General features: G+C 45.2%; 7 protein-coding genes across 7 annotated transcripts; 4 read left to right on the top strand and 3 right to left on the bottom strand.

Annotated features, from left to right (window-relative positions):
* Positions 1-4,948: 4,948 nt before the first annotated feature.
* Naa30A (N(alpha)-acetyltransferase 30 A) lies at positions 4,949-7,769 on the top strand. The gene is made up of 3 exons (XM_017143166.3): positions 4,949-5,927; positions 5,996-6,241; positions 6,717-7,769. Exons 1-3 carry the CDS (start codon positions 5,349-5,351, stop codon positions 6,879-6,881), a joined length of 990 nt encoding a protein of 329 aa, XP_016998655.2. The 5' UTR covers positions 4,949-5,348; the 3' UTR covers positions 6,882-7,769.
* On the bottom strand, positions 7,756-13,018 carry MTPAP (mitochondrial poly(A) polymerase). Its single transcript, XM_017143165.3, has 3 exons — positions 12,806-13,018; positions 11,880-12,741; positions 7,756-8,837 (listed from the first exon to the last, which is right to left on the bottom strand). The coding sequence occupies exons 1-3, from the start codon at positions 12,897-12,899 to the stop codon at positions 8,006-8,008; spliced, it is 1,788 nt and encodes a 595-aa protein (XP_016998654.2). The 5' UTR covers positions 12,900-13,018; the 3' UTR covers positions 7,756-8,005.
* Tsp2A (tetraspanin 2A) lies at positions 9,631-11,488 on the top strand. Its single transcript, XM_017143167.3, has 2 exons — positions 9,631-9,784; positions 10,636-11,488. Exon 2 carries the CDS (start codon positions 10,647-10,649, stop codon positions 11,379-11,381), a length of 735 nt encoding a protein of 244 aa, XP_016998656.1. The 5' UTR covers positions 9,631-9,784; positions 10,636-10,646; the 3' UTR covers positions 11,382-11,488.
* Positions 13,019-13,773: 755 nt separating the features above from the next.
* On the bottom strand, positions 13,774-18,020 carry LOC108058423 (solute carrier family 12 member 8). Its single transcript, XM_017143152.3, has 7 exons — positions 17,328-18,020; positions 16,024-16,568; positions 15,750-15,951; positions 15,463-15,697; positions 14,808-15,404; positions 14,569-14,747; positions 13,774-14,500 (listed from the first exon to the last, which is right to left on the bottom strand). The coding sequence occupies exons 1-7, from the start codon at positions 17,558-17,560 to the stop codon at positions 14,341-14,343; spliced, it is 2,151 nt and encodes a 716-aa protein (XP_016998641.2). The 5' UTR covers positions 17,561-18,020; the 3' UTR covers positions 13,774-14,340.
* Positions 18,021-18,054: 34 nt separating this feature from the next.
* On the top strand, positions 18,055-20,499 carry LOC108058422 (uncharacterized). The gene has a single exon (XM_017143151.3). It carries the CDS (start codon positions 18,138-18,140, stop codon positions 20,436-20,438), a length of 2,301 nt encoding a protein of 766 aa, XP_016998640.2. The 5' UTR covers positions 18,055-18,137; the 3' UTR covers positions 20,439-20,499.
* A 491-nt stretch (positions 20,500-20,990) lies between these two features.
* Positions 20,991-22,059, bottom strand: png (pan gu). The gene has a single exon (XM_017143153.3). The coding sequence runs from the start codon at positions 21,982-21,984 to the stop codon at positions 21,109-21,111; it is 876 nt and encodes a 291-aa protein (XP_016998642.2). The 5' UTR covers positions 21,985-22,059; the 3' UTR covers positions 20,991-21,108.
* A 1,869-nt stretch (positions 22,060-23,928) lies between these two features.
* On the top strand, positions 23,929-25,129 carry LOC108058390 (histidine-rich glycoprotein). Its single transcript, XM_017143083.3, has 2 exons — positions 23,929-24,106; positions 24,505-25,129. The coding sequence occupies exons 1-2, from the start codon at positions 24,092-24,094 to the stop codon at positions 24,940-24,942; spliced, it is 453 nt and encodes a 150-aa protein (XP_016998572.1). The 5' UTR covers positions 23,929-24,091; the 3' UTR covers positions 24,943-25,129.
* The last annotated feature ends 469 nt before the right edge of the window (positions 25,130-25,598 follow it).

The raw sequence follows: 25,598 nt of genomic DNA, 5'->3' as shown, positions 1-25,598 counted from the left end.
GGCCAACTCCGCTGCTGCTGCTGCTTTGGCTGCCTTTTGCTGCCTTTGCTGCTGCTCTTGCTACCGCGTTTCTTAGAAGTCGCAGCCATAAGAAATAAAATACTCGATACTCAGAAATTAGCATCGTTGCTGCCTGCATTAGATCCCATTTGAAATGCATGGTTTGGCATTACATACTTGCATTTTCTTAGCCCAATTTCAGTGCGACAACTTGTGAGTCTTTAATTACACTTAAAGCCATTACATAAATTGGTTTGGTTCATTGTTAATTCACTTGAGTAAAGTGATCCAAAATAGAACTTATATTTAATTGATTTATTCCTAATATGATAATATGGTATTTAATAAAATTAAATCCAATGTTCAAGGATTTATTTAATAAAATAAATATGTAAGAAACAATTTAAGGAAATAGTAAAATACTTAACAAATTAGATGTTCCAAATACTGATGTTCAATTTATAAAAAAAACATTTAGAATTTAAGCAATTAATTACCCACATAAAATTTTATTAGGGCTGTCTTTCTTGATTAATACATTATTATTTAATATACCATATAATACAATAATATTATAATAAACATTTAAGGGTCGTAATATACATATATTAAATAAACTAAATAAGTTAAACAATTTTGATAACAATTTATAAAAAATGTATTTAGAATTTAAGCAATTAATTATCCACTTAAATATTTATTAGGGTTATCTTGATTGATTTATTCAGCATGACATAATGATAGTTAACTACATCTTTCGGTCATTCGAATAGTGATATTCTCGTGCCAAAGTGCCAATTAAAAATCCATTTGGCTTAGAAGACACATATCTTTGGGAGGGATTCCAAGCCCGAGGCGCGACCTGTCACCAAAGCAGATCGCCGCTCCGCTCGTTCGGTCGATCGATCGCTGGTGGTTCGCCTTGACCAAGTACACTACGAACCGCGATAAGGTGGGGTTTCGGTGGGCAATCTAGGGGGTATAGTGGGTCTAGTAGGTCCGGTGGATCGAGGAAGGTGAACAGGTGAGCCGAGCAGCATTCTGCCATGGACGGCAGACGCAGACGGATGCAGACAGACTGGTTTCGAATGGGCAGATACAGATAGGCGGGCATTTCACTTCTTCTTCATCATCTCTCGGCTCTTTCACCAATTGACAAATTCGATTGGTTTTCTCTTGCTTTCTGCTCCGCTTGTATTTCGTATTTTTTGTATTTTCTTACAATGTGGTCTCTGCTCTGCTTGGGTTGCATAATGAAACGCATGAACGTCTGAAGTCTGTCGATCGCCGATCGTCGATGGGCCTCAATGTACTTCACTTTCAGTGGTTCCCATTAGTGCACGTTCATATGGTTCAAGAGCAATGGTTCCTAAAGGAATTCCGAGTAAAAATCAATTAGGTTTATAGATTTTTAGTTTCTTTTGTTTTGTTTAGGATTCTACCAAAATATTTTGGGTAATCAAGCACTTTTAACTAAAAAGAACTTGGCTACTAATAGGATTATCACCAAAACATTTGGTATACAAATGATTTAGAGCATTGTTTTTAGAACAGTAACAAAAAATCCCGGGTAAACGTTAAACACTTGTTGGAAGTCCCAAAGAACTCGGCTACCAACAGGGTTATCACCAAAACATTTGGTATACAAAAAATTTAGAGCACGGGCATTTACTTAAAACACAAACCCATCTCGTTGTAATTGTTTTTCTTCGGTAAACCCAGTTTCTCGACCCAAAAACTTTAGGTATATTTTGCGCTTGCGCACGTTTTGCTTGAAATAACTAAAACGATTTTTGGTTATTTGTAACATTTGCCATTTACACATGTTTACCTCCTCGCCACAAAAAAAAGGGAGGATGAGGCTGCCTTTTTGTTTGTGTGTGACAACATTTGACACAATTTAACGCTGACGCGACAAATTCCTCTGCGGTCTTGGTTTGCTGAGCCGTGTGCCTCGCTTAAGCTCTTTTTTTCGAAGGGAAGGTAGGTGGAACTGGGGGTAAGGTTTGCCCAAGTGCTTTACATTTGGTGCGCTTGCGCTTTGACTTTGCCTTTTGCACACACACTCGAATTGCAACACGGAAAACTACAAGCAACAACAGGGCGAAAAATAACCAAAAAAAAAACCCAACTGAATCAACGAAATATAAACGAAAACTGAAACATAAAAATGACAAAGCCCATAACTCTTGACATGACACGGCCAAAATGCTCGGGGGAGAATGGAGCTATGGAACTTAGGAGCATCGCGCAAAATGTGAATTGCTTTTATGCGCCTTGGATGTGCAAAATGAACTTGGGTCGCAGGCCAAATACCCTAGGGTTTTGGGGACTATACCTCTTTTTTCTTAATCATTTGTGGAATATGTGAGTCCTTAACGATCAAAAACATTAGTATACCAAAGGTTTTGATGATAGCCCTTTTAAAGACCGAGTTCCCTCAGACTCTTCGCTTGTTTTTTCATACAATGTAAAAACTAGAAAGATATAACATCGTTGCTTTTCTAGATTTCATGATGGATACGATATTATCATATTTTTGATAGTTAATATCACAATTGCTATGACAAATTGATATGACAAAAGATCAAAATGAAATATTACTCATTTGATACTGATAGTTATCAATGAAAATAAAGATAAAAATCCATTTTTATCTGTGTTTGATTATTCGAGTTGAGATCCCCACAAACGAGGTGATAAGGCGTTGGCTGCGGCACTTGTCGTCACCCGCTCGCTCTCTCCTCTTTCTCCGCCACCCTTTCTCCGCCGCTGCTTTTACTTTATTCGGCCATTCACTTTCTCCGTGTGTTGTTTGCTTTGCTAATTTCGGATTTTCCAACAACACCGGCCAAAAGTGAAACAGCAAAACGGACGCAAAACTGCTGCTGCTGCTACTGCTTACACTGTTGCCGCTTTTGCCGCCAATTCGTATGCAAAATTCCAAGAAATTATCCAATCGCGTGGCTAAGATTATTCAATTTCAGTCAATCCGAATCCAAATCCAAATCAAATCGAAACCAATCCAATTCCGAATGCAAAATATGCATATATAGAGCATGCAATGTTGAGATGATTTCGTCATAGGACTCAGTTCCGATTCCGAATGGGGATATCAACCAAAAATTTGGTATATCTTCTCGTTGGATTACAACAAGCAATGCCAAGTTCGTTGCTTAAGTCTTTTGATTTCCAGCTCTGGGAGGGGCTGTATCCCCCATCAAACCGACAAGCCATAAAGCTCAATCAATCGCTGTTGTCAAGTAGCCGCGAAATTAGCTGCAAATTACAGGGGGACGGACGAAAAGAGGCGGGGTTCTTCCTGCTTGGCGTTTATCCGTTCATACGGGTTTCTAGTCTAAAAGTAACATAATACAAAAAAAAAGCATGAAACTTTGTGAGCATAATCATAAATAGTTCAGAAATAAATTTAAGCAAAAACAGTATTATTTTTGTATAGTTAGAAATCATTTAATTTTACACTCATAAAAATTAAGTTCAAAAGAGATTTCTACATTTTTCAGGAAATTTGTATAAGTGTAGGAACAAGTTTCCATCACATTTTCAGATAAAAAATCTACTCTTTTCCATGTGAAAATTAATTTTCGACAAAAAATCCTTACGCAAGACTATCCAACTCAAAAGAAGTAGTGGAAAATATGGAACCTCCGTCGAGAAACAGGAAGCAAACCGTAACCAATAAGAAAAAGTTTACAACACATCTCTGCGGAACTCAGATAAATTAAAATTTAGTTCCAGACTAAAGTGTTTGGAGATTGGCATTCAATTTGACTAGATTAGGTTTGATTTAGCTGTATTTTTTGTGGCGGCACATGCAAATGACCCAAAAAGACAACCGAAAGTAGGTGAAGGTTGCAATGCAGAGCTATAAATCAAGAAAAGGTTGTATAAGAGTAGTAAATATATTTTTTTTAATTAAAAAACCGATTATACAGACCGAAAAGTTTTAATCTGAAAACAAGAAAATATTCTTAAGGTGCACTATAGATTAATTAAAGCGTATGTAAAAAAATAAAAGTTAGAATACAAATCAATCGAAATGGAGACTAAAATCTAAATGTTTTGAGTACAGTTTGAAATATTTTCTAAAAGCACAGATATATAAAAATACAATAGCACTTACCTTAGTGTTAATTGTTCAATATATTAGGTGTTTTTAAATCCTTTCGCTTCTGGGATGGAATTGAGGATTTATTAGATGATCCTTTGTAATTTTAACTTTTAAGGAATATTCCAGCTTTTCCAACATACGCACACATACACATACCGACGCGCAGCTGCATATGTGTGGGTGGATCGCAAGTTGTTTTTGGCAATTTGCCTAAAAGACTCAGATTTAACCATTTATTCGCAAAATTTTGCTTGCAACTCATTGCGCCGATCTTCATTCACTTGTAAATAACTCTTTAAACTAATTTTTAGCAATTTTATCAACGGAAATAAGCGAAAATTTAATAAATTCGCGGTTGCACCGGCTTCTCTGTTCTTATTGGCGGTATTCATTTTTGGCTTTGTTATCGTCTATCGAATTTACCGTTTTAATTATGAATATGTATGGTATTCCTCCGTTTAAGTGATGCGAATTATTTAAAGTACGCAAATAAGTAAGATTAATATTAGCCGCTTATATTTTCCACTAATAACGTTGTATTTATATTTAATTCATAAATATACAAGTTTAACTTTTAAATATGTGGTATCGAATAAAATTGATATTCGTTTCGGCCAAATGGAATACATATATTTCGTTATTTTTAATAAAAAAAATAGTCAAACACCTTCCCGCAGAGGTAAATTAATTAATTATTTGCTAATTAACTTCATTGGATAAAAACGATAGTGTGCAATCGATATGATTTGCATGGCCAAATATCGATATCTCCAATTGGCGTAACGCAACCGATAGTATCGACTAAACATCGATTTGGGTCACAGCTCTAGCCAGCTGTTCGCGCATATGTGTGTGGGTGCGGATTTATTCATAGCCAAAGGAAAATCGCCACTTTCGGGGGACACAAGACATAATTTTACATAAGTTTTCACATAGATCGAGCTCCATATTGGATCGGATATATCTCAGTGGCACCCCAACTCCGCAAATCGGTGGAGAGAAGAGAGAGAGGAAAAGTGCGAGTGCGTGCGAGTGTGTGCGTGTGGCCGTGTACGTGCATCGTGTGTGTGTGAATGAAAAACCAGCAACTGTGAAAATATAACCCAAAAATAAGTTGCAGGCGAGGATTCCCAGATTCCTTTGCTCCACATAACCCCCGGGAGACCAGGCGGAGAAGCAGGTGCCCCCGAGAAAAGCAACCCCTTCGCTTTTTAGGATGGCGGATGCCCAGGCAGCGGCGGCCGCCGGAAAGAAAAAGTACAAGAGCAAGAAGAATCATTCTCAGAATCCCAACCATTTGGAGGCGCCTACCAATGGTCATGTCCAGGAGAAGGGGGATACCGATCGAGAGCCTGCGGAGGATGAGGAGGAGCTGAGGCGCCTGATCAAGCAGCTGCATCTGTGCAATGGCCATGGCGCCAAGGAGCAGGCTCCTCCTGCGTCGCCTCCGCTGGAGGTGCTCAATGGCCACAGCAGCAGCAGCAACAACAATCACATACGCTCCACTGGCGGCGGCAGCAACAACAACCACAGCAGCCACAAAAGCGTGGACAGCAGCAACAACAACCGCAAGCAAGGAGAATCCGAGGATCTTCATCATCATCCGGAGGAGAGCAAAACCACTGCCAACACACTAACACAAACGACGGGGAGTGGCAAAGTGGACAAGGAGGAGGCGGCGGAAGCCACAACCACGCCCATCATCATCACAGCGGAGCCCCAGCTGCCACCAGAACCTGCCATTTCAGCCGAGGAGATCGTGTACAAGGAGTACGAGGCTGAGCACCAAATGCATGTGAGGATTAGCAGCTTCTCCCTGCCTTTCCATATATACTAATTCTATTTTAAATCTCCCAAATACAGGACATCATGCGACTGATCCAGGCGGAGCTGTCCGAGCCCTACTCGATATACACGTACCGCTACTTCATCTACAACTGGCCAAAACTCTGCTTCCTCGCCTCGCACGACAATCAGTATGTGGGCGCCATCGTGTGCAAGCTGGACATGCACATGAATGTGCGGCGCGGCTACATTGCCATGCTGGCCGTGCGCAAGGAGTATCGCAAGCTCAAGATCGGCACCACACTGGTCACCAAGGCCATAGAGGTAGGAAGGAGGCTAAAAAAGGGGGTTTGTGTTTAGGATTTCCAGTTTGTAAGGTCACAAAGTATCTTACATTGGGCACACGCCGATTCTTTGGTCTTAAATAACACAGAAATGTCTGTTACTTACAAATATCCGTTCAAGACTTATTAATCCCTCTCTTCTTAAAGGCAGAAAAATATTTCTAAATTAGTTTGTAAAGCCACAAAGCATGTTTAAGGTCACATGGCTATCTTATATTGGGCACACGCCGATTCTTTGGTCTTAAATAACACAGAAATGTCTGTTACTCGTAAAAATTCCTTCAAAACTTATTAATCCCTCGCTTCTTAAAGGCAGAAACATATTTCTGATACTCAACCTTTACCTTAAGTTCATATATTGAATAGTTAAACTAAAACCTAAACTTGCAAGGTATACTTTTAGGCTTAAAATCCAAGCTAAACCCTTATAACACTCTTGTATGCTTAATTTACAGGCAATGCTGGCCGACAATGCCGACGAGGTGGTGCTGGAAACGGAGATGCGGAACCAGCCGGCCTTGCGGCTCTACGAGAACCTGGGCTTCGTGCGTGATAAGCGGCTGTTTCGCTACTATCTCAATGGAGTGGACGCGCTGCGACTGAAGCTCTGGTTCAGATGAGTGGACCCGGCGGCTGCCGTTGAAATTGTTGTCTAAGTAGCCGCCGAAGAAGTCGAGATGTCGATATGTCTGCCCTGCGGACGAGGAGATCCAGGAGATCCGCAGCTTGTTTCGGCGCCCTCTTTTTTGTACCTATTTAACTAGGAAGCATCGTAGCATCAGTCTTTCACCCCCCAAGCCCTCCCTCCTTGACTCTCTCTCTTCATTTGTAAATTATTTTTATTATGTAGCAGCAGCAGCGAAAGCAACATCTGCAAAAGATCAGAAGCAGCACACAACGGACCCAAAATTTGATTAATTTTACAGAAGGCAATTTTGTATGCAATACGTGATTTACATGCATAAAATTATATACATTAAAATCGTAAGCGAGCAATTAGTTATGTACATTAAACAATCTTTACAAGAATCAATCTAGAGAATAGACAACAAGAACATGAAGCAGCAGCATCGCAGCAAGCACACTCATTACAAAGCTATATAAAGAATAGAATCAAATTTTGTAAAAACTAAAACAGAAAAACAGATTGATCAAAAGCGAGGATCGCACGCATGTAAAATCGTACGAAAACGAAACGAAACACACACACTCGAGTAATGTATATCAAAATAAACGCAAAATCGGAACAAAGAACAGAACACATACGGCGTATTGTAGCGTTATATACCATGTACACACCACTCTGCATAGGATGATCTATGCAGAGATGGAACAACTCGCCATCTGGTCTTCTATAACTTCTAAAACTCTGTTGTTATCTATCGCCTGAGATCAGGACACAGGTACAGATTACAGATTACAGAAACACATAGCGATAAGAATGAGGATGTGGTTGAATCCCGAGTAACATTGATGAAAGAATGCAATAAAATCTTCAACAAATATTATTTTTTGGTTTAATTATTATATAAAAAACAGTATTTTAACTAGGGAAATATATCTTAGGGTTAGCTTCTAATAATTTTGTTCTCGTTCGTCATTTTAAATACTCAACATTGTGTGGAAACTAGACTTAACAGTATGAACAACATTTAGTTTTGCCCTAACCTTAAGCTTGACCCATAGGATAGGTTACTTAAACCTAAGTATGTACATAGGCAGTCGAGATAGTAGCATCTCATCATCATCTGCTGCTCCTTCGGTTCTTGGGACTGTTCTGTAGCTGCTTTAGTTCCGAGCGTGTGGCCGCCTTGATGCTCTGCACCTGCTGTCGCACCGAGGAGCTCTTGTAGGTGATGGCACTGCTGGAGTTAGAAGCCTCCTTCGTCTGCTTCTCCTCGAAGAGATCGCTGACCTCGACCATGCGCGGCTTGAAGAACATATTCGGCCGGATTACGGCCTTCTCGGGGTGCTTAAACAGATTGAGGAGACCCCAGGAGAGCTCCTGCCGATCGACATTCTCCACCTCCGACTCCAGAATCCAAGCCGCATTCCGCACTTCGATGCGCAGCCGCTCGCATTCCTCCAGGCTCACATTCTTGCTGACATTGAGCAGCTGCTCCAGCGGATTCACAATGTACATGGCCGAGTGATCCGGTTTGGAAAGCGGCCTACCCTCATTTAGAGAGATCGCTCGATTGTGGAAGTCAAACTGCGAGTAGAACTCAAAGAACTGCAGCAGCAGTTCACTCAGCGAGCTCTGATTGCGACTCCGAAAGCCCACGCGTTCCACATCCCGGGCAAATGTGCAGTTGATCCCGTCCTCGGTGAGCCGCGAATCCTTCGGCTGGGCCGCCTTCGCCAGCGCTCCAATGGTGGGCAGGATGGGCTGGCGAAGCTGCTGCAGGAAGAACATCACCAGGCAGGTCAGCGAGAAGTTGCTGATCCAGCGACCGGGCGAGGGATTCGTTAACCCGCACGACTGCGCCCAGCGGCGAATGCTGAAGGTCAGCGGACGCACGCGAGCATCCATTTCGCCGAACATGTAGAGCAGCTCGGACATATAGAAGCCAGTGCTGGAATGGGGAGTTAGCTTTTAGAACTTGAGAAACAACCATCTAATTCAAATCAAGAAAGGAAGCTATATATCCTTGCAGATCTTCCTATTATTTTACAAATCGCAAAAATTTTAAATTTCCCATTCTTTCTCATTAATTTTCCGATCGTTCCCATTTTTTTCGTAATTTAATTCGATATTTATAAATATTTAAAAAATAATATTCCCAAGAGTAGAAGGTAATATTTAATAGAACACAGAAGCTATAATTTTTTTTACGTTTTTTTTCCGATTTTTTCCTATGGGTGCTATAAGATATAGTTGTCCGATCCGACTGGTTCGGACTTATATATTACCTGCAATAAAAAGAAGAAGACTTTATGGAAAGTTTCATCCCGATAGCTTAAAAATTGAGAGACTAGTTTGCATAGAAATGGACGGACGGACATACGGACAGACGAACGGACAGACGGACATGGCTAGATCGTTGCAAACTTCTGACTGAAATCATAATACCCTCTGCATGGGGCGTGGTCCCCGTTCATTGAGTGGAATCCGCAGAGAAGCGGATAACTGACCCCCACCACTGGCCGGAAATGAGTGCAGGGGCAGGTGAATGGATGGTTGGTTGGGTGGGTGGGTGACTGGGTGAATCATGGCCATTGGCACGCCAGGGAAGCTAGCAATGCGGGAGAGAACTGATTCACCGGGGAGTATTTACACGGCATTTGGCAATCGCCACCTGTCGCTATCTAATCTTATCGAGGAACTGGCAGAGCTTTCTTATCTAAGGCCGCTCTCCCTGCTCTGTAACGACTGTACGGCACCGCCAACTACTGGCCTGGATGTTGTCACCAGTATCTCGGTTTTTGGTCAAAACGATTTCAACGAACGAACCCAACGGATCTCTCTGTTTCCGTTTCTTGTCTCGCCACTGAGCAACCTATTTTTTTCGACCACAACAAGGTGAATCTTAAGTGATCCTAAGTGTTTACGGGTTTGAGAATAAAAGAAAACTATATTTTTTTAAAGTGATATCGAATAAGTGCTGAAAAATGAGTAACACAACCAAAAGATATATGTAGTTCCCAGTGGTTAAAGGATATTTCCCATATTATGTGCTAAATATGTGGGTTCTGACTCTAGCAATTCAGAAATACATCTATAAAATATTTTCCAAAAAGTGTTTCTAAGAACAGTTTGGATGAGTAACACACCCAAAAGATATATAATGGATTTTTCCCATATTACGTGCTAACATATAATATATGGGTTCCGATTCAGAATTCAGAAATACTTGTAAAAAAGATTTTACAAAAAGTGTTTTGAAAACTAGCCTAGTTATTGGCTCTTTTTCTTCGATTTCTTGGATCGTTTTGGGTGTTGCAATTGTTCGTATTAATCATCTAGTGCGTGGCTGATAACGCTCTATTTGCTAAACACGGTTCAGATAAGGACGGTGAGAATCAACCATAAAATGCCAAGCAACATCGTGATTAATAAACGAACGAACAGGGCGAGCTTTTGGTATGTGACTCAAGGGAGGATTACTCGTTGATGATTCGCATCCATAGAGTATAATAGTGGGTTCTTGTGGGTTCTAGATAAATTGGTAGATATTACCAAGAAATTGTTCTATTTATATACTATTGATTTGGTTCGAAACTGTTTTGGGTTTTTCAAATACAAAGAAGAATCGGCGTGTGCCCAATGCAAGATAAATCCACTTTTTTCTGTTAAATCACTAAGTAGCGATCCTTTTTCTAGAACCCATACTTCGTATCAATCTTAATGATCCCTTTTGTGCCCACCCACAGCTTCCCGAAACATGGGCATTGGCTATGGCACCGCCGACGAGCAGCTGGAGAAGCAGATCGGCTGCGTGAAGTACACGCTCTTCTGCTTCAACATCGTGGCCTGGATGATAGCGACGGCCCTGTTCGCCCTGACCGTCTGGCTGCGCGCAGAGCCCGGCTTCAATGACTGGCTGCGCATTCTGGAGGCGCAGTCCTTCTACATCGGCGTCTACGTGCTAATCGGCATCAGCATTGTGATGATGGCCGTCGCCTTCCTAGGCTGCCTGAGTGCTTTGATGGAGAACACAATGGCTCTGTTCGTTTTCGTGGGCACCCAGATCTTTGGATTCATTGCGATTGTCGCCGGTTCGGCGGTCTTAATGCAATTCAGCACCATCAACTCTAGTTTGCAGCCGCTGTTGAATGTCTCGCTGCGCCGCTTTGTGGCCACCTCGGAGTACACCTACTCCAGCTATGTGCTGACCATGATCCAGGAGAATATCGGCTGCTGCGGTGCCTCCGGGCCCTGGGATTATCTCGATCTCCGGCAGCCGTTGCCCAGCTCTTGTCGCGACACCGTCAGCGGCAATGCCTTCTTCAACGGCTGCGTGGATGAGCTGACCTGGTTTTTCGAAGGCAAAACCGGCTGGATTGTCGCACTGGCCATGACCCTCGGCATGCTGAACGTCATCTGTGGCGTCATGAGCTTTGTCCTGGTGCAGGCTGTCAAGAAGGAGGAAGAGCAGGCCAGCAACTACCGCCGTTGAAGTTAAGTTAGCCCTAGTTATTAGCGACAAGTGACCCTGCGATAGATCTAAGAATTCAATACCCAGTTCGAACAATAAGTACAATAAAGATTGCGATCCCTACGAAACTATAAAGGATGTTAAAACAAGTCGGGAGTGCGAGGGAGATGGAGATTTAAAACTTTCATCGGGCATAACTTTTTAACGAATGGTCCGATTTGAAAAATGTCTTCTACAATTCAAAAGGTATAAATGAACGCAACAAAATTGCATTTGTACTTCTTTGAAATCTTTCAAAAATTCGTTTGTGGGCATTAGAGGGGGCGTGACGCTCGGGTGAAATAAACTTGCGCTGCGTAGGAAGCCCAAGAATATGTGTGGAAAATCTCAACCTTCTAGCTTTTGTAGTTTCCGAGATCTCAGCGTTCAAACGGAAGAATATATATACTTTTTAGGCTCGGAAACGCTTCCTTCTCCCTGTTACATACGATTAACGGGTATAATTAAGTAGACACTCACAGGTTGCTCATGGACAGGTCCACTTCGAGGTCCAGATGCTCGTGGTGGTACTTGATGATGGGCACCCTGGCCTGCAGGATGCGTCGCACATGGCAGACGCCGGGCAGGAAGAGGTGCAGCATATCGCCGAAGCATTCCATGTGCCGCTGCGTCTGCGATCGGCCGTTGCTCAGGTTCTCCTTGGTGTGGTAAACCAGGCGCGATGGCTCCGCCGTTGCCTCCGCTGGGTTTCTCCCGCCCATATCGTTGTCGAAGCGGAGGATTAGATCCAGATCGCAGCCCATTCGTCCGAAGCCGTTGACGGAGGAGCCAAAGGGCTGCGCCTGGGCGGCGGGAAACATCCCGGCGATGGCCTGCTCCACTTGCAGGGCGGCCAGAAACCTCATCCGAATGCCCAGTTCATTCAGGCGCGTATGTTCATGCAGCAGCTGCACTTGCTCTTCGATTCCCTGGGCCGAGCGGAGTAGCTCCAGTAGGTGGCCCTGCTCCACCTGCCGATTGCCATCGATGGAGAGGAGTTGTGGCACTTGATTGGGAGCTAGCTTGGCACTCTTTCTTCCTCCGCCGGCGGCACGAAACCAAAGGAAGGGCGAACGCACGGGAACGCCGCTCGTGAGCTCGCCATTGGTCACGCCCGCTCCAATGGCCGCCGCCGCCTCATCCGGGGTGGCGTACTCCAGGAGCACATAGTGCAGGGCCTCGTCCTGGCGGACGCAGTAGTGCTGGGCACCGCGAATCTCGCCGAAGCGGCTGCAGTAGTTATACAACTCCGGGTACGACTTCTCGGAGCTCACCTGGACGACAATGCTGCAGCGAGCCTGCCACTGCTGATGGCCTATGAACTCCTCATAGCTGGGTTTACCTGGGGGCGGGCAGAGAACATAGATATTAGCCCCAATCCCGACGAGAAACCAGCGGGGACTCACCTGGAGACGCCGCTGCCTCCGGGGCGCCGGGTTTTGTGCACAATGTGCGCCACCGGCTCAGCTGGTGGGCACTGCGGCGTACAAGGCTGTTCATGGCGGGTGGTGTGGCTGTATCTGGTGGGCTGGTCAAGTCCTGGACGACTTGCAATTCCCAAAAAATGTAACTTTATTTTGGTGGCGCTCTGGCTTTGAGGTTATGTTATCGGTTATCGACCACAAAAAGTGGGCATGCAGCCCTGGTGGCAAGCAATATAAATAAATTTATTGAAAAAACAGCACATTACTTATAGAACCCATTAATTAGCCCTTAATTAACTTACCTTTTATTCACCAAACAACATAATTGCAGAGATTTCGGCATATATCGACTTTTTCGCAGCCCTGGTAACCTATCGATTGCACTCGTTTTGGCGGCACATTCAAAAACGTTTCATGATTTTTCCAAACTTTTTATTTCACATCGCAGTTATTGTGTTATTATTGTTATTACGTTTGCCGTACAACTAGGTTTAATTAGGCTAAACACGTACAAAAAACGGGGACACACAATTGGGTGGTATATTTTGGAAATATACGCTCCTGGGTCGCGGTTACATTCAATCAACATCTGGTGTATATATTCGGATATATGTGTATGATATATATACATTTATCGGGTGTATATAGAGTGGCGGTTATTGCTGATATATGCGGGAGTTCGGGCCTATATGCATTACCAATAGGGACTGTTATTGTTCATCAAGTTGCTAATACAAGGTTACAGCTTAGGTTACGGGTTTAATGTTTAGTGTTTAGTGTTATATGTGTGTTCTGTAACAATTTCATTGTGCTTTGTGTTCGTCTTAAATGCAAGGCGCCAAATCATCGAGTTTGATTTCTGGTTTTTGGTTCACTTATTATCTCAGTATCACATATGTCTCCTCGAAATGCGTTGGAAACATATCCATTTAGCAACAATTTATACGCTCTCGATCAAGAAGTAATCATTAAATCATTAAAGGAACACATCGAAAGCATGCCAAACTTAAAATTACAATTAAAAAATAATTAGTAAAATGCTCTGAGCTCTTGTTGTTATTTTCTGTTTTCTGTTTTCTCTGTGTGTGCAGTGATGGGTGTGTGCGTGTGGGCAGGGGCGTGGTCGGGGGGCGGCTGTGGTCCAAAAATAAAAGCCTCCACATCCATAACTTTTTTTTGATCTAATAATACGGAATAATTTACAATTAATTGATTTGCAAAAGTTGATAATTACCGAAAGACCTCATAATCTTATAAAATAGCCTAATGAAATTTCCTTATCTAATCTGTAACGATCTCAATTTGTATACAAAAAAAAACTCAACAACGTGTCACTAAAATGTTTTGAAAAACAAAGCAAAAAAACAGACCAAAACCGAGATTGGGAAAGACTGATCCTTGCTGGCTTACAAAAACACATATAGTACATCGTATAAGGTTTGTAGTTTAGTTTGGTTGCTTTGCTTTGCTTAGAGAATTTCCACAGCCACGACCGCCCCATCATCTTCACCCAGTTCCTATATATCATCGATGAGTCGGCCTTCGATGACGGACGAATGGTGATAGTTGGGCCGCGGGCGGAAGTCCTCGTTCTGCTCGTTGAGCTGCGTGGGCGAGAGATCGACGCCGGGACACGAGGGCGTCACCACGATCTGTTCGTACTCGTTCATCCGTTTGCTGTTTGTTTGCACCGAAAAGGAAAGGGATGCCATTAGATGTAAAGACTTGAGAAACTAGAAACTCACCCGAAGCACCGGAATATGACGCTCTTCAGCCAGGCGAAGAAGTTAAACTCCGCAGTGAGTCCAGGCTTTACAGCTGGATTGGCTGTGCCCACATAGAACCACACAACGAACACGACTAAAAAGCAGGTGAGGGCGTAGTACCAGTTAACCAGCAACATGACCAGTAGCTTGGTGAAGGCCTAGCAGTAGAAAGTACAAGATATTAGTAAGCTAAAGCCTTCTCTTTGGAGTAGATTTACCCCCAGCAGCGAAGCCCATCGGTTGCAGTAGCCGGAGTACCAATTTTTCGTCTTGGAGTGAATGGGCGGACGGATTGGGGCTATCGGTTCGGTCTCATCGCCTTGGCCCTGCTCCTGATCCTGCTCCAGGACGGCAGCCTGTCCCGGCGTGGGCTCCACGGCCACCAGTGTGTTCTCACCCAGGCTCCGCGACGTCACCTGCGCCTGGCTGGAGGTGCTGGGCCCCTCCGCATTCGTGTTGAACTCCAGCGGAGCTGTCTGGTGCAGCGGTGAGTTCTGCGGACTCTGCAGGTTCTTGTGGCGCACCCGATCGGGAAAGAGCAAATCCAGATCGTTGCCCGTGTCCGAAACACTGCCGTAGCGACGCGTTTCGTAGCTGGGACTCGAGGCCTGGATGCGGAAGCGCTCCTCGCGTTGCTCCTGGATGTCAAAGGTCTGCGCCAAAGCAAAGTAGGCGTAGTCAATGCAGGCGTAGGTCAGCAGGAAGGGCATGGTGACGATGGGGGCCAGGAAATTGATGTCGCCCACAATGATGAAGGTGACGGTGACCAGGGCCACGATGGCCATGGCGTATAAAGGCACTTTGTTGGGACCACGCTGGAATAACCGATGCAAACTTGAGAAAACTGCACTGTTTTAAGTAATGAGGACTTACGCCCTTGCCCAGAATATCGATGCCCGGGATGACGCTCTCCTTGGCGATGCTCTGAAGGACGCGCGGTGTGCCGTACATGGCACCCAAACAGGATGACATGCTGGACACATAGATGCCCGCCACCAGCAGGCAATTCACGGCAGCCACCTTGCCGGAGATCATGTAGTCGGTGTACAGGAACTTGCGCTCGCAGGTGGCTCCCAGGAAAAGGACGAAAACCAAGTACAGGAATGTGCTGAAAATCAGATATTATTGTATCTACAAGGGGGAATTTTCAGTGACCTTACGAGGTGCCAAAGGCGGCCAAAGTGCCGTTGGGAATGTCCGTGGAGGGGGCGCGCAGGTCGCCGCTCATGTTGATGCCCGAAAGCACGCCGGTGACGGTGGGAAAGAAGACGCCAAAGACGCGAAACCACGAATAGCCGTCGTCATATTTGGGCCACAGGTTCTCCACAAAGTTGCCGCTCGCCCAGCCCTTAAAGCCGCCAGCTGCAATTGGGAAAAAGGAATTAGAACAGGTTTACATTACAAATTTATATATATAAGGTACTCAAAACTCACTGGGCTCGTTGGTGAAACTGCCCACCATAAAGTCCAGCGCCGAGATGAGCAGTATCATTAGCAGTATGAACTGCAGCTTGATCACCCACTTGACGCCGGCCACATTGATGCTGCCCAGCAGGAGCACCGCCGCCGTGGCGAAGCCCCTGATGGCCCACTTATTGTCCTCGAGTCCGACCAGTCCGGCCATGGACTCTCCAAATCCCATGACATTTAGGGCGCATCCCACCGCCTGGCCGAAGCAGTAGAGCAGCCCCAAGGCGCCGCCGAAGCGGGAGCCCAATGTGTGGGCTATCAGGAAGTAAACGCCGCCGCTTTCCACGCGGCAACGCTCGCAAATGCCAATTGCCGACAGCACACTGACCAAAGCGATGACCACGGTGCAGAAGATGATCAGGACGGCGTTCAGGATGCCCGCCTCCGCGACAATCCAACCGGAACGCAGGAAAACGATCACGCCGAACACGTTAATCAGGCAGGAGGTGAACACACCGTCCCAGGTGCCAAAGAGCACGGGCTGTGAGATGAAGAAGTTCGAGCGCCACCTGTTGATGAAGGAATGTTTGATGATTAGGATTAATAGAATCGACTATCAAATACTTATTACTCAGCTAAATGAGTGTGAGAGAGTTGAAGATTAAAGTGGCGCCATCTTGCGGTAAATGCTTTTTTTTGCACATAACTTTTAAATGAGTAGTCCGATTTAAAAAATTTGTTCTACATTTTGCTGGCTATCACTAAACCAAACAAAATTGCCTTTAAATTTTTACAAAATCTTTAAAGATGTGGTCGGCAGACACATTTTAAGCTCGTTAAGGCAATTGTGGGCGTTAGAAGCGGCGTGACACCTTCATTAAACAAACTTGCGCTGCCTAGGAACCGCTAGAATTTGTATGATTAATCTTAACTTTCTAGCTTGTATAGTTTTCGAGACCTCAGGGTTCATCCGGACAAAGATACGGACAAACAGACAAATGGACGAACGGACAGGGCTAGATCGATTCAAATATCTTCCCTATTTCAAGCGTGGCGGCATCTACGTCCTCCCCCCAGCCTCCTGCCAATCAGGATATCTCAGTGTTCATCCGGACAGAGATACGGACAAATGGACATGGCTAGATAAACCTAGATTTCTTCCCTATTTCACTTACCAGGGCTTGTCGCCCTGCTCGCCCGCAAATATCTCATTTACTACGGAACTTTCTAGCTTTTATAGTTTTCGAGATCTCAGGGATCATCCGGACAGAGATACGGACAAACGGACATGGCTAGATAAACCCAAATTTCTTCCCCATTTTACTTACCAGGGCTTGTCGCCCTGTTCGCCCGCAAAGATCTCATTGGCTCCGGATGCATGGTGGCCACCAGCCGCATATGTGTACTCATTGCCCAGATCGACGAAGCCGCCGGTGTTGTTGTTGTGGCTCCGCTGGCGGAAGCTGGCCACCGTCACATCGCCATCCTCATCGCCGCCGAGTCCGAATCTCTGCCAGTCGACGTTGCGCCGGTTCCCGTTACCCTCGGCGCTATTAGTCATCTTTCGGTGGTCCGCTTTCCCCGAAACCGCTCGATGTGCTTGTACCGCTTTTGGTTTGTGGCTGCTTCTTCTTCTTCTTCTGCTGGAGCGGGAGCGGTATGGGTATGTGCGTTGTTGTTTTTTATATAGCCCCGAACCGCGGCGGCTTATCTGACTTTGTGTAGTATGACTATTCGGGCGCAATCGCGGCAATTAACTGATTGGCTTTCCCACTGCGTCGGCAGCCAAACATGTAAACATCTAAGCAACCAAACGAATCCTCTAGAGATCTGGAGATCGGCGGAGATCCTCTGGCGGGAGATCCTCACTGGCTGCGGAGGTCAGCGGCGGGCATCGTTGTGGTTGTGGGCGGGTAACTGCTAAGGCTGAATTTGCCAAAAAAGCTAAAAAATAAAGCACTGTTTATTGGTAAACTACAAGAAGTCGTCATCGATGACTTTTCGGTGGGCAGCGATAGGCGATAGGTTGCTCTAGGTGCCTATCGTATTGAATGGTATCAGCTATCGCTAATCGATGAACGATAGACCAACCGCGGCACGTGTTGACTTTTTATTTATTTTTTAATTTAACTAAAAACATGGCCAAAAAGAAGGACAAACTGGTCAAGAAACCGGGCAAGAAGGAGCAGCAGCCGGCGGCATCCACATCCTCCTCCCAGGCTCCTCCTAGCAACCAGGAGGAGAGCGGAATCTGGCGGGATGCCCGGTTCCAGCATCTCCTGGCCGATCCCCGTTTCCGCGGTGTTCCCAAGGTGCAGCGCAAGGTGAAGATCGACAAGCGCTTCCAGGGCATGTTCACCGAGGACAAGTTCAAGGTCAAGTACACGGTGGACAAGTACGGCCGCCCGGTGAACAAGAGCAATGCCGAGGATCTGCGCAAGTTCTACGAGCTGGACGAGAATGAGAGTGATAGCGAGGAGGAGGAGGAGAAAAAGGAGGAGGAGGAGGAGCAGCTGGAGGAGCAGGAGGAGCGGCGTGCCGAGGAGCTGGCCATTGCCAACCTGAAAGGAGAGGAGGAGGAGGAGGAGCAGGAGGAGGTTCCCCAGAGCCTCAGGGAGCGTCTAACGAATCCCGATATAGACTATGCCCGCGGCGAGGGCCGCCTGTTCACGGATTCCTCCTCCTCCGAGGAGGACAGCGAGGAGGAGGAGGATGGAGGCCCCGAACTGCAAATAGATCATGTGTGGGGCGAGTTGGACAACGATGCCGAGCACACGGAGGAGAGCACGCGCCGTTTGGCCGTCTGCAACATGGATTGGGATCGCATACGCGCCGAGGATCTGATGGTCATGCTGAGCTCATTTCTACCGCCCGGCGGCAGCATTCTCAGCGTGAAGATCTATCCCTCGGAGTTCGGCAAGGCGCGCATGGCCGAGGAGGAGGTCCACGGGCCCAAGGAGCTGGTGGAGCACAAGCAGGACGACTCCGAGGAGGAGGAGGAGAAGGATCTGGTCCAGCAGAACGATAGCGATGCGGAGGAGGGCGAGGACTATCACATGGAGAAGCTGCGCCAGTACCAGCTGAACCGTTTGCGCTACTACTACGCCGTGGTCGAGTGCAACAGCGTGGCCACGGCGGACAAGGTGTACCAGGAGTGCGATGGCATCGAGTACGAGAGCTCCGCCACGCGCGTGGACCTGCGCTTCATACCAGACGACACTTCGTTTGAGGAGGATACGCCCTCGGATGAATGCCATGAGCTGCCCGATGCCAGCAGCTATAAACCGCGACAATTTACCACCACGGCACTGCAGCAGGCCAAGGTGGATCTCACCTGGGACGAGACGGCGCTGGATAGGCGTGAGCTGGGCGACAAGCTGTCCAGCGGGCAGGTGGACAAGCTAACCGACAAGGAGCTGCGACAGATAGTAAACTACAGCAGTGAGGAGGAGGATTCCCAGGAGGAGGAGGCTTCCGGGGAGGAGGAGCAGCCTTCCGAGAAGCAGGAGGAGCAGCCAAAGCCAAAAAACAAGAAGCTCTCCAAGCAGGACCGCATTGCCGCCTACAAGAACCTGCTGGCCGACATTGTGCAGCAGGAGAAGCAGGAGAAGGAGCAAAAGTACGAGATGGAAATGTCCTGGAACGTGGAGTCAAACGAACAGGAGGCGCAAGAGGTCAAGCAGCCAGTCCAAGCTGATCTAACGCCCATTGAGAAGGTGCTGCAGAAGCGCAGCGAGAAGAACAAGCAGCGCAAGGAGCAGCGTCGCCAGCGGCAGTTGGAGGCCAAAGGGGGAGCAGATTCCGGTGATGATAGCGATGCCTCCTTAGTGCCAGATGGCATCGATCTGAACGACGCCTACTTTGCGGAGGAGTTTGCCAATGGTGACTATGCGCCGCCAAAGACCAAGCAGGATAAAAAGAAACAGAAGAAGAAGCGAGGAAAGGCTGGCGATGGAGAGGAGGACGCCGAGGCTAAGCAGCAGGAGAAGGAGCTGGAACTCCTGCTGGACGACGCAGATGGACGGGACGAGAAGCAGCACTTTAGCCTGAACAAAATCCTCAAGAAGGAGCAGGAGGCGGGCGGCTCGAAGCGAAAGCGCCGCCAGCAGTTAAAGAAATCCAAGAACAAGGAGGGTCAGCAGCCAGAGAAGCCCGACGACGACTTCCAGGTGGACCTGGACGATACGCGCTTCAAGGCCGTCTACAAGTCGCACGAATTCAACATCGATCCCACCCACTCGCACTACAAGGCCACCAAGGGCATGCAGCAGATCATCGGCGAGAAGCTGAAGCGACGCAAGGATGAAGTGGACAATGCAGATGCGAATGGGCAGGCGGAGGAGCCGGTGGCCCCCAAGCGGAGCAAGCAGCAGCTGGAGCAGAACGCCCTGGTCAAGAGCCTGAAGCGAAAGATTCAGCAAAGGGAACAGAAGCTGTAGGGGATTTAATTTACTATGGGTAGTAAGCCATTAAAGAATAAGTTGATGAAAGTAGTCAAAACTGTTCTTCATTTATTTATTTATATAAAGCTAACTTACAGTGTAAAACTATAAGCTAACTGAGGATTTAAGAGCCCTAGCAACTAAGGCTTTCGGCTATATTTATAGAGTAAAAGTATGGAACGCTGAGATGTCGGAAACCACAAAAGCTGGAAGGTTGAGATTTCCCACACATATTCTTGCAGCGCAAGTTTATTTCAGCCGAGCGCCACACCCCCTTTAACGCCCAAAATCGCCCAGTAACGATAACCTTTAAAGATATCCGAGAAGTATAAATGCAATTTTGTTGTGTATATTTATACCTATCGAAATGTAGAAGACATTTTTCAAATCGGACCATTCATTAAAAAGTTATGCGTAATCAAAAAAGTTTTATATATCCCTTAAGCTGAGTGACGGGTATTAGATAGTCGGGACACGAACCCGACTATAGCGTTCTCTCTCGTTTTTTTATATATATTTTATTGGGAGACAGTTTTCTTAACTTTTATTATTATTATTATACTAGAAAAATGTTTTTAGTTAAGTGACAGTAGTACACACATCGTAATCAATTGCTTAGCCTAGTTCCTAGATCTAAAAGTACAATTATGACAATGTTTTAAGGGTTTTAATAGCTGTAATCAAAGTACTCCTTGTATAGAGTCGCTGTGATTCTGGCGTCCAAATGGAAGACATCCGGCAGGCAGATGCGTCGCTCCTGCTCGTAGACGACCATCTGTTCGCAGACCTGCGCCCACACGGGATCGTAGAGCCGCCGGATGAGCTGGCAGTCGAGTCGGGGACGCACCAGTGCCTGGATCACCGCCTGCAGCTGGCCAGGAGTGGCATTTTGATCCAGGAGAGCGGCAAAGGGGCTGCGTCCGAGGCACAGCTCATAGAGGACCAGCCCCAGCGACCAGACGTCCGACTTGAAGTCCACCTTGCCTTGGCTACACATCGCCTCCGGAGCCATGTACATGGGAGTGCCCATTCCCGACTGCAGCTGAGTGCTCGGTGCATGCACATTCGATATACCAAAGTCGGCGATCTTCACGCGATCCTGGGCATCGAGCAGCATATTCTCCGGCTTGATGTCGCGATGGATGACGCGTCGGATGTGCAGATACTCGAGACCCACCACCATGTCGCGGAAGAAGCGGAGCAGACGCTCCTGGTGGACACCACCGGTGCCCTTGGGCAGCTGCTGGATGACATCCCTCAAGGTGCCATTGGGCACATACTCCATCACTATATTCACCGTGCCGGCGTGACTGAAGGAGCGCAGGAATTCGACGATATGCGGATGGCGCAGCTGCGATATGATATACACCTCCTCCTTGATCAGACCCAGCTCGGTCTTGGGATTGCGAACAATGATGCGTTTGACGCACACCCTCCGCTCCTTCTGGCCGCGTCCCTCGTTCTGCAGGCAGAGGAACACCCGGCCAAAGGTTCCCTGGCCCAGCACGCGCACCGCGCGCAGCTTGGAATCGCCCAGATCCATATTGAAGGAGAGAGATTGTTCCGAGAAGCCTTCTTGAACAGTTAAAGCTGCGCATGCGCGCCAAGGGATGCAAGCTTCTGATTAACGTAACCCTACGTTTAGGGTTACCAGATAGGTGACCTAAACTACACCTCAACTTTTTTAGCCCATAACTTTTGCAATTCAAGTCGGATTTCAAAGTGGCTTACCTGTAAAAACGTATAGTTTAATTTTTTATCAATCTATATTCAGCATTAATTCTTTTTTTTTTTAGGAAAAGCTTAAAATTGGATAGTTTGCATAACATTTACAATTGCTTGTGCAACTTTTGGCATTAAAACTGATATTTATTTACGAAATCCCTCAAATAATAAATGTTTGTTGCCCATAACTTTTTATTGATATATCTAAGCTACTGGTATCTAAGACTCGTTAAGTACGCTTAAAATAGGCCTTTAAAAAGCCATCATTAAATCCGTTTTAGTCACTTTAAATTTATATATATTTCGGAATTTTAAACCCACTTTTCTCTATCAAGCAGATGAGCAGGTGATCCAAAAGGTTGGATTCAGAACCTATAGATTGGATTACCTAACCGATTAAGAAACGATAAAATCGATTACCCAAACGATTCAGAAACGATAAAATCGATCAGATTCATGATTCAGAACCGATAGAATCGATTAGCTTACCGATTCAGAACCGATAGAATCGATTACCTAACCGATCCTTAAACCTGTAGGCGGTGCTTTTCTCTTTGATTTCGATTTTTCACATATGGAAAGCGAGCGCTTCCTGCCACTTGGGTGTGTTATATAAGTATGAGGCGATTTATCGCCAGATTAATAATTAAATCTGCTCGGCTGGCGAGAGACAAAGCTCTACAACATGCAGCCCATGTCGGACATGGAGTTTTGTATTTTGCAGACTGGCGTTATGGCTGTTATGCAAATTGCGGGGCCGGGAAAGCAGTTTACTTTTACTTTTCAAATCGATTATATGAGCCGAGCCGCCTTTTCGTGTGCGCCCAGAGCACACTGACCCAATAAATCTGCACTAGCTGCATTCGGAATGAATTTTGGGGCGATTTCGCGAGTAAAAATAAGTCGCTTCCCAAGTGGTAAAGTCGTTAACCTGCCGCCGAAGCCATTACCTAATGGTATTGTGCTGCATTTTAATTGCCTATTTCGATTTTGATGTGAAAAGCCAGGCCAACCAAAGGTGGGCAATTATTGCTCCGAGTAGACGCACCTTTCACCTGGGGAACGCACTTGCAGTTTGCAGCAGCCGTATGGAGATTGTGAAAAGCCCTTCACTTCATCTCAATCAATCAATCATCGGGGAATCTCGGCCCTTCCCCGTCAAAACTTGCAACAGTCGATAGCAACGCGGAAGCTGTCAATCGGTGGTTATCGTCAGAATTGCAATGGCGATTTATGTATCGATAACTTCAGAACTAGAATTTAATTTTTGATCTACCAGAAAATTATATGAGGCAATGGAAATCTAATAAATCTGGAAATCTATGCAAGATATCAATAGTTCTTTTAATCGATACTCTGTTTTAATCTTTAGAATTCAGAAAACGATAACGAAAATCGATGGAATCGATCACAATTTCTTTTTCTATTTTTATTTGTTTTTGTGCGCCTAATTGCCTTGCACTTGCATCGAATTTTTCAGCTACGACTGGTTTTCTAGTTGGGTGGTTGTTAACCCGTTGATTGACAACGGGTTTCGGGTTTTCTCCTGCGCGCAGGAAACTGGCCGCAAAGGCCACATGCCGTATACGTAATCCGCTTTAATTGAACCACTATCGCACGCACCTATTTTCCGAAATTTTCCAAAACAATTGTGGCAGGCAGCGGTCATAAATTACTTTGACTGAAACTGAAGTTCGTTGCCGTTCGTTGTGTTGTGTTGCCATTGCTGTTGGTGTTGCTGTTGCACATTTCACATTTCGCTTGCCACAGGTTGGCCGGGTATAAATCGAATCTGGAATCGAAGATAGAGCCACATTCAGCCTTCCACTGCCAAGGAGAGCACTTCGCGTAACTTCGGTCCTCGGTTTCGAATATTTTTTTAAGTGATTCAGTGTGTTGTGTTCAACTAAAATATCCAGAAAATCATGCTGAAATTTATTGTAAGCATTGGAATTAAATTCTACCAGGATCAAAACATAAAAAAAAAATACACTTTCGGGATCGAACTCAGTGTCTAAAGTGCTGATTAAATTTTTTGTCCTGCAGTATAACAAAAACCCAAGATTTTTAAAGTATTAATTAAATGAATATTTTTCAAGTCTTTTGGAATATTTAAAAAAATAGTTACAGAATTAAAAAAAATTTAATTTTTAAAATATGAAGAAAAAAATTTTTATTTTTATATAAAATTTGAAAATTTTTGGTAATCCATTTTTAAAATAATAATAAATTGAATATTTTTTTAATGTGAATAGATTAGTTTAAAAATTCAAAGTTTTAAGGAAAAAAAAATTTTTTTTGTAAAGTTTTTTACTGAGTTTTTGTTCTATTCCTGCAGCTTCCCTGCCTGGCACTTCTGGCCGTGAGCGGAGCCCTGAAGATCCACGACTACCACCAGGGCCACGAGGAGTACGAGCACCACCACGAACACCACGAGCCGGAGCACCAGGCCCACTACGAGCCGGAGCACGAGGAGACGGAGCTGCACCACGAGGTGGACCACAAGCACGCCACGTCGCACCAGAGCGTCAAGTTCCATCACTACCATGCCGTGCCCGTCTACATCAAGAAGGAGGACCAGCACCTCGTGAAGAAGCCCATCGAGATCGGCGGCACAAAGCAGAAGCTGAAGATCCTGCACCCGAAGAGCGAGCACAACCACAACCACGGCCTGGTGCTGGAGAACCACAGCGAGTCGCACGTCCACGAGCACGGCCACTACGAGGAGCCGGTGCATCATTCGGAGCACTACGAACACTACTCGCACCACGAGTAGGATCTGAATCGGGATTCCTGTCAAGGATTCTGGACCCGAATCGGGAATGCCAAATGAGCTGTAGGGTTTTCGTTTAGCGTCTAAGGTCTTTCTACGTTAATTTTTTTGTGTTAATAAAGCGTTCGCCTAGAGTATAGAGTATACCATCCAAATCAAGCGCTGTTTTATTATTTTAACATTTGTGAATTAAATTGGCCAACCTACAAAAATAAAGATATCGAGTAAATTTTTTTTTGTCTTTTTAAATTGTTCAAATTTCTTGTTTTTTCTCTTCTACTATTTATTATTTTAACATTTGTGAATTAAATTGGCCAACCTACAAAAATATAGATATCGAGTACATTTTTTTTTTGTCTTTTTAAATTGTCCAAATTTCTTGTTTTTTCTCTTCTACTATTTTATTTACAAGTTATTAGGATTTTTTAATGCACTACTTTCAATAATATATTTATAAATGAAGCACTAATATTTTCAACAATTTTAATCAACTCAAAATTAGATGTATGCTTAATCAAATTATGATTTTTGATAAAAACTTTTTACTTTTTTAAACCATATTGTCTTGTAACTTTCAAGGGTGGGCAGTTATAATTGGTTTTCCCAGGAATTTTAATATTTTGTATTTTAAAAATATATATTTTTCATTTCTCGCTGTG

The sequence above is a fragment of the Drosophila takahashii genome, chromosome X (assembly GCF_030179915.1).
Source record: "Drosophila takahashii strain IR98-3 E-12201 chromosome X, DtakHiC1v2, whole genome shotgun sequence".
NCBI lineage: Eukaryota > Metazoa > Arthropoda > Insecta > Diptera > Drosophilidae > Drosophila > Drosophila takahashii.
This window is presented reverse-complemented; position numbering and strand designations above follow the sequence as displayed.

Bases quoted from the DNA above. Each gene is read 5' to 3' on its own strand.
- Naa30A (XM_017143166.3), top strand. From the start codon at position 5,349: ATGGCGGATGCCCAGGCAGCGGCGGCCGCCGGAAAGAAAAAGTACAAG. The intron at 5,928-5,995 runs GTGAGGATTAGC...TCCCAAATACAG, and splicing joins AGGCTGAGCACCAAATGCAT to GACATCATGCGACTGATCCA. The intron at 6,242-6,716 runs GTAGGAAGGAGG...CTTAATTTACAG, and splicing joins TGGTCACCAAGGCCATAGAG to GCAATGCTGGCCGACAATGC.
- Tsp2A (XM_017143167.3), top strand. From the start codon at position 10,647: ATGGGCATTGGCTATGGCACCGCCGACGAGCAGCTGGAGAAGCAGATC.
- MTPAP (XM_017143165.3), bottom strand. From the start codon at position 12,899: ATGAACAGCCTTGTACGCCGCAGTGCCCACCAGCTGAGCCGGTGGCGC. The intron at 12,742-12,805 runs GTGAGTCCCCGC...GCCCGCCCCCAG, and splicing joins GGAGGCAGCGGCGTCTCCAG to GTAAACCCAGCTATGAGGAG. The intron at 8,838-11,879 runs GTGAGTGTCTAC...TCCCCATTCCAG, and splicing joins GACCTGTCCATGAGCAACCT to CACTGGCTTCTATATGTCCG.
- LOC108058423 (XM_017143152.3), bottom strand. From the start codon at position 17,560: ATGACTAATAGCGCCGAGGGTAACGGGAACCGGCGCAACGTCGACTGG. The intron at 15,698-15,749 runs GTAAGGTCACTG...TCTGATTTTCAG, and splicing joins TTGGCCGCCTTTGGCACCTC to CACATTCCTGTACTTGGTTT. The intron at 15,405-15,462 runs GTAAGTCCTCAT...CGGTTATTCCAG, and splicing joins TCGATATTCTGGGCAAGGGC to CGTGGTCCCAACAAAGTGCC.
- LOC108058422 (XM_017143151.3), top strand. From the start codon at position 18,138: ATGGCCAAAAAGAAGGACAAACTGGTCAAGAAACCGGGCAAGAAGGAG.
- png (XM_017143153.3), bottom strand. From the start codon at position 21,984: ATGGATCTGGGCGATTCCAAGCTGCGCGCGGTGCGCGTGCTGGGCCAG.